Source organism: Olea europaea, chromosome 11 (assembly GCF_002742605.1).
Source record: "Olea europaea var. sylvestris chromosome 11, O_europaea_v1, whole genome shotgun sequence".
NCBI lineage: Eukaryota > Viridiplantae > Streptophyta > Magnoliopsida > Lamiales > Oleaceae > Olea > Olea europaea.
This window is the reverse complement of record NC_036247.1, coordinates 1,084,429-1,095,074: the sequence shown is the minus strand read 5'-3', so window position 1 is coordinate 1,095,074 and position 10,646 is coordinate 1,084,429. Positions and strand designations below refer to the sequence as shown.

General features: G+C 35.6%; 1 protein-coding gene and 1 long non-coding RNA gene across 5 annotated transcripts; one reads left to right on the top strand and one right to left on the bottom strand.

The window, feature by feature from the left end:
* The first annotated feature begins 865 nt into the window (after positions 1 to 865).
* On the top strand, positions 866 to 2,923 carry LOC111404835. The gene is made up of 3 exons (XR_002704695.1): positions 866 to 1,140; positions 1,969 to 2,042; positions 2,834 to 2,923. It is a non-coding gene; the product is annotated as an uncharacterized LOC111404835 (long non-coding RNA).
* Positions 2,924 to 6,712: 3,789 nt separating this feature from the next.
* LOC111402900 lies at positions 6,713 to 9,886 on the bottom strand. 4 transcript variants are annotated; one of them, XM_023031221.1, is made up of 3 exons: positions 9,658 to 9,886; positions 8,730 to 8,806; positions 6,713 to 7,951 (listed from the first exon to the last, which is right to left on the bottom strand). In XM_023031221.1, exon 3 carries the CDS (start codon positions 7,401 to 7,403, stop codon positions 6,846 to 6,848), a length of 558 nt encoding a protein of 185 aa, XP_022886989.1. In that variant the 5' UTR covers positions 7,404 to 7,951; positions 8,730 to 8,806; positions 9,658 to 9,886; the 3' UTR covers positions 6,713 to 6,845. The 4 variants fall into 4 exon arrangements, 3 of the variants coding, with proteins under 3 accessions (XP_022886989.1, XP_022886988.1, XP_022886990.1); XM_023031220.1 differs by having other exon boundaries at positions 6,713 to 7,937; XR_002704365.1 differs by lacking the exon at positions 6,713 to 7,951 and adding an exon at positions 8,423 to 8,443 and having other exon boundaries at positions 9,658 to 9,856.
* Positions 9,887 to 10,646: the final 760 nt, after the last annotated feature.

Here is a 10,646-nt window from a genome sequence, read left to right as displayed (position 1 = left end):
AATTACATTGTCATTTGCATCAACTTCCTAATTACTTTCTCTTAAAAACGTGTGTTTGATCATCGAGGCTTTAAAATCTTTATATAGTGATGATCTTTGACTGCTCGACCTAAGTAATGAATTTCACATTGAGCTATGATAGAAAATTGGGTTAACTAGATGTTGAAGATTAGCTTGGTAAGTAATGGAAATCGAAGAGGTCGGGAATTAGTATCGACAAAAGTTTAGGCTTTCTATTCAATTGTTCGAGGTCACGTTAAACCCTAGATAGGTAATTGACGTATTTGGGACATGAGACATAAAGGGACATGATCATGATGCGATAATATGTGTCTGATATGACGTTATAAATATTGAGGTGCAAATTGTGGAAATTAATCTAGAATCGGGTATTAATCGGGTAAGTAATTAAATGAACGGTTGAGGAATTAGTCCTATGAAATACTTTATGATCTTAGGACAAGTGAAATGGATTGTAAACACGTCAAAATAAACCGAGGATACTTGGTTTGTGCCTGCAAAGATAGATATAAAATCAGATTTTTGCTACAAGTGACCACCTCATGCTTGAACACCTCGCGCTTGGGATGTTTGTCATTTTAGCACTCAATTCCTTCAACCTTAAGGCATCATTCTCGTGTATACTCCCTAAACATTTAATATAGGATAGATATATATCTTAAAAGTCACAAATGAATCCAAATATAATGGTTGAAAGTCAAGTATTGCTGCCATGAAGACACCTCATGCTAAGACACCTCATGCTTGGGGTATTTTAACATTTTAACACTCAATTTCTTTAACCTTAAGGCATGATCTCGTGTAGGAGGGATATATATATCTTATAAAAAATCCAAATATAGTGGTAGAAAGGTCAAATATTGCAGCAAGAAGCCACCACCTGCTTAGTGACTCACCTTGATGGCTTGATGTGGCTTCAGCCCATAAATTCCTTAATCCTTAAGCAATAAGCACGACCTTAACTATTTAAAGACCACTTATCTACCTCCTAGATAATATGTTAACTCCATTATCTCGTATCTAAGTGATTCCAAGTGAAAAAGAGAGTGAAAGAACCAAAGAGAAATAGAAACAGCAAGCTCGAATTTCTGGACAGCCAAGTTACTTCACAGTTTTGAGGTTTGTATCCATTATTTCTTGAGGGGTTTATAATCTCTTGAACCCATGAACTTGCTTTTGATTAGGTTAGAGTTTTTTAAATGATTTCATGATGCCAAAAATAGGGGTAAATAGTTACAAGAATTTGAAAGAAAGCAATCTGTACAGTGATGTAGAATTGCTAGAGTTAAGTGGTTTAAACTTTGATTTTGGATAATACTTAAGATATAACTTGTATCTATGTAAATGAATGTTTTTACATGATAGTTATAAGGATATAAATGGCCTTCTAATAGCCTGAAATCCGATTGGTAGCATGCTAATAAAATAGAAACCGAAAACTGTCATAATGGAAAACTGTCTGATTTTAGTGTTGTGGAAATGGACTATTTTGGAGGCTGAGAACACTTTACTTGTCACTAATTTAGAGAATGATTACCTTCATATATGTGTTATAGAAATGTGGTAAAAATTTCAGAGTCATTGGATATAGATAAGGGGGTGAAAAGGGATTGGAAAAATAATTGGACGGTAAGGGAAATCTGAAAACAGATTCTGTCCAATTTTGTGTTTAATATGATTTCAGCCTTTACATGTACATTAATCATCTCTTGGGCCTAGAAAATAGATTCTGAGGGTACTAGGTTGTCAACAACAATTGGATGATGTTGGCGTTCATAATTTGACTCGAGAAATAGCGAGATTTATGGGATAAGTTTGTAATGCCATCGGGTAACTTGAAATGATGATTCCGTCTAAATTATTTTGGTGAGAATGGATGTATTTTGGGATTTGGTGCGTTAAGGTTATTAAATTGAGGATTCTCTTTAATATTAAATGGTAATACAGGTGATTTTCCGACTTCGAGTGAAAAAGGATATTGATCTAATCTCCATAGAAGCTTGCACACACAAAGGTGAAAGGTAAGTGAAAATCCATTTGCAACTACGATGCAAGAACCTAGTACATGTGACATAGTAATGTTGAAATATCTACATAACTTTGATAAGAGGCTTATAGCACATCATATGGTGGTTACGATCATTGAGTATGAGGTTGTGTAACCTATTGACATCGATTTCCATTAAATACGTCATTTATGAGCATTTTCATATGCATGCACGACATGTGACATGGTTGAAAATCCTGCATGCAAAACATGATTTCAAAGTGAGTTTCATTATAAATGTTTTATTGACTACTACTGGGGCACCAAGGCATGTGAGGCATGCTTATGTGATATGTTTGGCATTGCGGGTGTTACTTCCTAGGTGATTGAAAAGGTAGATAGGGGATGGGCCTTTGGTGATCACGGGAGGGCAGACCACTCGACTATGCCCTTGTGATATTATGATTATTGGCGCTGCCGGGTGGGAAACTTCTTGGGTGATCATAGGGGTAGTCACGGGATGGGCCTCTAGTGGTCACGAGAGGATGGTCCACTCGTTGGTGTCGATTTCATATGGGCCATTTGATTATTGACATTGATATTATGCAGAGCTCTATCTGGTGAATAGGAGGGTCAAGGGCTCAATGAAATGAAAGATTTCAAGTGAAATGATTTCTAGTCGACTTTGACGAATATTGAAATATGATACTTTTTATCGTGATATTTAAAGTAAATGGCATGGTGTCATATGTTGTTATTACTCATGTTCAGGACATGCATGATTTTGCTTACTAAGCATTGGCTTATGTAGTTCTTGCATCGTAGGTGAGCATGGAACTACATAGAGAGCATGGCTAGCTATGGAGCTCTTACAGGATTCCAAAGTTTGATGTACATGGATGACGACCTGTAGGGTTATTTTTTAGGCTGCCATCTATTGGGTTATATTTTGGAATCCTATATAGTGTACTTTTGAAATGGCCTGTAGACACGTTTATAAGCTCAGAATATATATATGTTGGATTATGGCGATATGATTTTTGGGTTTCGATATGCTATATGATCGTGTCACAGGTGATTAGAAGTTAACAAACTAAAAAAAAATGTAAAATTTATATCTAGGTTGTGTATAGATATCAATGTTAATTTGGGGGCGTGACACATTACCCTGTTCGACTGTTTAAATTTCAAACAGCTTTCGTATCCAATTGACACTTAACAACAATGTAAGTTTTAAACAATTTGTTAAAAATTAGTGTACAAATAGAAAAGTTCAATTGGTATGAACCATCCTACATGTACACTATGGTTGTAAATCCCCAAACTTCCTGTTATATATTTGGCCAATATGATTTATGCATTTCATGCTATTCACAATGTTACTTGCATTAGTTTTCTTAATTACTTTATCTTAAAATGGTGCATTCGATTATGGATATTTTAAGATTTTAGTCTTCGACTCCTAGACCTAGGTGTTGAATTTTGTATTGAGCTATGATAGAAAATTAGGTTAACTAAATTTTGGAGATTGGCTTATAAGAAATGGAATATCGAAAAGGTCGGAAATCGGTATCGACAAAAGTTCAAGCTTTCTATTCGGTTGATCGAGACCACCGTAAACCCTAGATAGGTAATTGACATATTTGGGACATGATACATAAAGGAACATGATCATGATGCGATAATATATGTCTCATATGACATTATAAATATCGAGGTGCGATTTGATGAAATCGGTCGAGAATGGTGTGTCAATCGGGTAAGTAATTAAATGACCGATTGAGGAATTAGCTGTATAAAATATTTTGGGATCTTAGGGCAAGTGAAATGGATTGTAAACACATTAGCATAAGCCCAGGATGCTTGATTTATACCTGCAAAGATAGATATAAAATCAGATTTTTTTTTACTAGTGACCACCTCATGGTTGAACACCTCATGCTTTTAATATTTATCATTTTAACACCCAATTCCTTTAACCTTAAGGCATAAATCTCCTGTCCTACTCCTTAAGCACTTATTATAGGATGAATATATATCTTATAATCATAAATGGATCCAAATATAATGGTTGAAAATCAAGTATGGTTGCAATGAAGACACGTCGTGCTTGGCACCTCATGCTTGGCATAGTTGTCATTTTAACACTCAATCCCTTCATCCTTAAGATATATATCACGTCTCCTACTTCTTTTTATTTAATATAGATATATATATATATATATATATATATATATCTTATAAATCAATATAAGTTAAATAGTCAAAGAGAAAAGTCAAATATAGTAGGAAAAGACCACCTCATGCTAAACACTTGGCTGCACCCCACATTTTCTTAATCCTTAAGGAAGAGTCACGTCTCCAGCATCTTTAAGACTTTATATACACATCCTAACAACATGTTTAGTCTTACAAATTATCCCCAATTGACCACCGATTGAAAGAGAAAGCAAAAAGGAAAAGAGAGAAGCAGAAACAAGGAGCTGAAATTGAATTTCTGGATAGGTGAGTTTAGCTCACGGTTTTGGAGTTTTCTTTAGTTTTTTTGCTTGTTTTATAATATGTTTAAACTATAAACTTACTTGAGGCTAAGTATAAGGGTTTTTTATGATTTTATGATTGCAAAAGAGAGGGGTAATTGAGTACAGGAACCTGAAAGAAACCAACAGGAATAGAGATGTGTTGATTGATGAATTTGGATGGTCTAAACTTTGATTTTGGATAATACTGAAGATATAACTTGTATCTATGTAAATGAATGTTGTTATATGGGATTTATAAGGATATAAATGGTCTTCTAATAGCCTGGAATCTGTTTGATGACATGCTAATAAAATGGAAACCGAAAGCTGTCACAATGAAAACTGCCTGATTTTGATGTCGTAGAAATGGAATTTTTTGATGCTGAGAACACTTGATTTGTCACGACTTTAGAGCATTATTGTCTTCACATACATGTTATAGAAACGTGGTAAAAATTTGGGAGTCATTGGATATGGATAAGGGGGTGAAAACGGACTGGAATAGTAGTTGGACGGTGATGAAACCTGAAAAACAGGTTCTGTCCATTTATGTGTTTAATATGATTTCAACCTTTACATGTAAATTAATTATCTCTTGGGCCTAGAAAATAGATTCTTAGGAGTATTAGGTTGTTGAAAACAATTGGATGACGTTGATGTTGGTAATTGGACTCGAGGAAAAATGAGACTTATTGGACGAGATTGTAATGCCGTTAGTAACTTGAATAATGAATTCGTTTAAATTATTTTGACGTGAATGGAAGTATTCTGGGATTTTGTGTGTGTTAAGGCTATTAAATGGAGGATTGTCTTTAATATTAAATGGTAATACAGGTGATTTCCGACGTTGAATGAAAAAGGAAAGTGATATAGTCTCCGTAGGAGCTTGTGCGCACACAAGGGCAAAAAGGTAAGTAAAAATCCATTTGCAACTACGTTGCAAGAACCTAGCATTTGTGGTATAGTGATGTTAGGATATTTTCATACTTTGATAAGAAAGCTCGTTGTACCCTATATAATGATTATGATCATTGAGTATGCGGTTGCAAAATACATTGATATCAACTTCCATTAAGCATGTCATTCATGAGCATTTTCGTTGGCATGCACAACATATGATTATGGTTGAAAACTTTGCATGTGAAACATGATTTCAAAGTAAGTTTTCTTTATAAATGTTTTATTGACCACTACTAGGGCATCGAGGCATGTGAGGAATGCTTATGTGATATGTTTGGCATCGCGAGTGATACTTCCTGGGTGATTGCAAAGGTAGACAGGGGATGGGCCTTTGGTGATCACGGGAGGGCGGACCACTCGACTATGCCCTTGTTATGATTATTGGTGCTGCCAGGTGGGAGACTTCTTGGGTGATCATAGGGCTAGTTAGGGGATGGGCCTCTAGTGGTCATGAGAGGATGGTCCACTCGCCAGTGTCGATTTCATATTGGCCACTTGATTATTGATATTGATATTATGCAGAGCTCTATCCGGTGCATAGTTGGTGGGTCTAGGGCCCAATGAAATGAAAGATTTCAAATGAAATAATTTCGAGTCAACTTTGATGAATATTGGAATATGATACATCTTTAGCATGATGTTTAAAGTAAATAACATGGTGTCACATAACCTTGTTACTCATACTCATGACATGCATGATTCTTGCTTACTAAGCATTGGCTTATGTAGTTCCTGCATTGTAGGTGAGCATGGAACTATGTAGAGGGCACGGCTAGCTGTGGAGCTCTTACGGGATTCCAAAGATCAATGTACATGGATGACGACCTGTACGGTTATTTTGTGGGCTATTGGTTTTTTTGTACACTTTAGTTTACACTTTGCCACGTGACATTACCCTGCTAGACAGTTTAAATTTCAAACACTTTTCCCATGCAATTGACATTTAACAACAATGCAAGTGTCAAACAACGTGTCAAAAATCATTGTGCAAATAGCAAAGTTCAACCGATAAGGACCTTGCTACGTGTACACTATGGTGTACACTTTAATTTACATTTTGCAAGATGACATTACCTGTCACACCCCAAATATATACAGATAACCATACTAATTCCTATGTCGAAATGATATTGGTAACTCGATATAGACATAAAATTTAGATATACTTTTTTAAAAAAAAAATGAAACGAGCATTTGCACAATTATGTCCCTATTTGTTAACTTCAAATCACTTGTGATGATCATAGCCCCTCAAGAAATCTTTCTACCTTCAGTACCTTAGTATTAATCATGTGGGTAGCAAACGTGGATAGTTGTTCAAATTTACGAATATACTCTCCCACTGTCATCCTTCCTTATCTTAGCTGTATAAATTCATTCATCTTCATGGTTCGAACTAGGGCTGTAAAATATTTATTACGGAATAACTCTTTAAATCTATCCCAAGTCATGGTATTTACATCTTTAATACTACTCATCGTATCCCACCATTGTCCAGCACTACCTCGTAGCATAAAGGATGCACAAACTACTTTTTCTACTTCCGAAACTCTCATATACCTGAAAATATTCTCTAAAGTTCTCGACCAATCCTCTGCAGCTGTTGGATCTAATGCATCCTCAAATATTGGAAGGTTTAGTTTTCTAAATGTTTCTCCAACTTCCTCAATATGTTCAGCCCATTGTTGTGGTTGTATGAATTCAGCCCTTTGATGTTTTCCCCTTTCTTCTTGTTGTATTAATTGCTGAATTTGTTGAGATTGTCGCTCAACTAGTTCCGTTAGTCTATCAATAACAACATCCCGACTGTCATCTTGAACAGATGCCTCTTGCCCTGGAGTTCTAGCTCTGCTATAACTAGCATCTCTGGTTCTCACCATGGCTGTAAGTAAAGATTGGCCAATATCATTCATGAAGTATGTAAAAATAATGCAACAAATAAAACTTATAGGCTTAGCTGTGCTCTTTCGTACTCCGAGATCATGTACATGGACAGTCTACAGAATTATAACCTTGCTCTGATACCACTCTCTGTCACACCCCAAATATATACAAATAACCATACTAATTCCTATGTCGAAATGATATTGGTAACTCGATCTAGACATAAAATTTAGATATACTTTTTTTTAAATAAAATGAAACGAGCATTTGCACAATTATGTCCCTATTTGTTAACTTCAAGTCACCTGTGATGATCATATATTATATCAAAATCAATGATCATAACCATAATCCAACACGTATGTTCTAAGGTTATAAACACATCTATAGGCCATTTCAAAAGTTATACAAGATAGGACCCCCGAAATACGACACAATAGAGTGTAAGCTCAAAACAATAGCCCACAAAATAACCCTACAGGTCGTCATCCATGTACATTTATCTTTGCAATCCCATAAGAGCTCCACAGTTGGCCGTGCCCTCTACATAGTTCCATGCTCACCTACAACGCAAGAACTACACAAGCCAATGCTTAGTAAGCAAGAATCATGCATGTCATGAGTATGAGTAACAAGGATATGTGATACCATGTCATTTACTTTAAACATCATGCTAAAGATGCATCATATTCCAATACTCATCAAAGTCGACTCGAAATTATTTCATTTGAAATCTTTCATTTCATTGGGCCCTTGACCCACCTACTATGCACCGGATAGAGCTCTGCATAATATCAATATCAATAATCAAGTGGCCAATATGAAATAGACACCGGTGAGTGGACCATCCTCTCGTGACCGCTAGAGGCCCATCCCCTAACTACCCCTACGATCACCCAAGAAGTCTCCCACCCGGTAGTGCCAATAATCATAACAAGGGCATAGTCCAGCGGTCCGTCCTCTCGTGATCACCAAAGGCCCATCTCCTGTCTACCTTTGCAATCACCCAGGAAGTATCACCCGCGATGCCAAACATATCACATAAGCATGCCTCATATGCCTCGGTGCCCTAGTAGTGGTCAATAAAACATTTATAAAGAAAACTTACTTTGAAATCATATTTCGCATGCAAAGTTTTCAACCATGATCACATGTTGTGCATGCCAACGAAAATGCTCATGAATGACATGCTTAATGGAAGTTGATGTCAATGTATTTTGCAACCGCATACTCAATGATCATAATCATCATATAGGGTACAACAAGCTTTCTTATCAAAGTATGAAATATCCTAACATCACTATACCACAAATGCTAGGTTCTTGCATCGTAGTTGCAAATGGATTTTTACTTACCTTTTTGCCCTTGTGTGTGCACAAGCTCCTACGGAGATTATATCACTTTCCTTTTTCACTCAACGTCGGAAAATCACCTGTATTACAATTTAATATTAAAGACAATCCTCCATATAATAGCCTTAACACACACAAAATCCCAAAATACTTCCATTCACGTCAAAATAATTTAAACGAATTCATTATTCAAGTTACTAATGGCATTACAATCTCGTCCCATAAGTCTCATTTTTCCTCGAGTCCAATTACCAACATCAACGTCATCCAATTGTTGTCAACAACCTAATACTCCTTAGAATCTATTTTCTAGGCCCAAGAGATAATTAATTTACATGTAAAGGTTGAAATCATATTAAACACATAAATGGACAGAACCTGTTTTTCAGGTTTCATCACCGTCCAACTACTTTTCCAATCCGTTTTCACCCCTTATCCATATCCAATGACTCCCAAATTTTTACCACGTTTCTATAACATGGATTTGAAGACAATAATGCTCTAAAGTCGTGACAAATCAAGTGTTCTCAGCATCAAAACAGTCCATTTCCACGACATCAAAATCAGGCAGTTTTCATTGTGAAAGCTTTCGGTTTCCATTTTATTAGCATGTCATCAAACAGATTCCAGGCTATTAGAAGACCATTTATATCCTTCTAAATCCCATATAAAAACATTCATTTACATAGATACAAGTTATATCTTCAGTATTATCCAAAACCAAAGTTTAAACCATCCAAATTCATCAATCAACGCATCTCTATTCCTGTTGGTTTCTTTCAGGTTCTTGTAGTCAATTACCCCTCTCTTTTACCATCATAAAATCATAAACAACCCTTATACTTAGCCTCAAGTAAGTTTATAGTTTAAACATATTATAAAACAAGCAAAATAACTACAGAAAAACTTCGAAACCGTGAGCTAAACTCACCTATCCAGAAATTCAATTTCAGCTCCTTGTTTCTGCTTCTCTCTTTTCCTTTATGCTTTCTCTTTCAATCGGTGGTCAATTGGGCATAATTTGTAAGACTAAACATGTTGTTATGAGGTGTATATAAAGTCTTCAAGATGCTGGAGACGTGACTCTTCCTTAAGGATTAAGAAAATGTGGTGTTCAGCCAAGTGTTTAGCATGAGGTGGTCTTTTCCTACTATATTTGACTTTTCTCTTGGACTATTTAACTTATATTGATTTATAAGATATGTACATCTATCTATAATAAATAAAAAGAGGTAGGAGACGTGCTATATAGCTTAAGGATGAAGGGATTGAGTGTTAAAATGACAACTATCCCAAGCATGAGGTGCCAAGCACGACGTGTCTTCATTGTAGCCATACTTGATTTTCAACCATTATATTTGGATCCATTTATGATTATAAGATATATATTCATCCTATAATAAGTGCTTAAGGAGTAGGAGAGGATATTTATGCCTTAAGGTTAAAGGAATTGGGTGTTAAAATGATAAATATTAAAAGCATGAGGTGTTCAACCATGAGGCGGTCACTAGTAAAAAAAAATCTGATTTTATATCTATCTTTGCAGGTATAAATAAAGTATCCTGGGCTTATGTTAATGTTTTTACGATCCATTTCACTTGCCCTAAGATCACAAAATATTTTATAGAGCTAATTCCTCAATCGTTCATTTAATTACTTACCCGATTGACACCCCATTCTCGACCGATTTCATCAAATCGCACCTCGATATTTATAATGTCATATGAGACATATATTATCGCATCATGATCATGTTCCTCTATGTATCATGTCCCAAATATGTCAATTACCTATCTAGGGTTTAAGGTGGTCTCGATCAACCGAATAGAAAGCTTGAACTTTTGTCGATATCGATTTCCGACCTTTTCGATATTCCATTTCTTATCAAGCCAATCTCCAACATTTAGTTAACCTAATTTT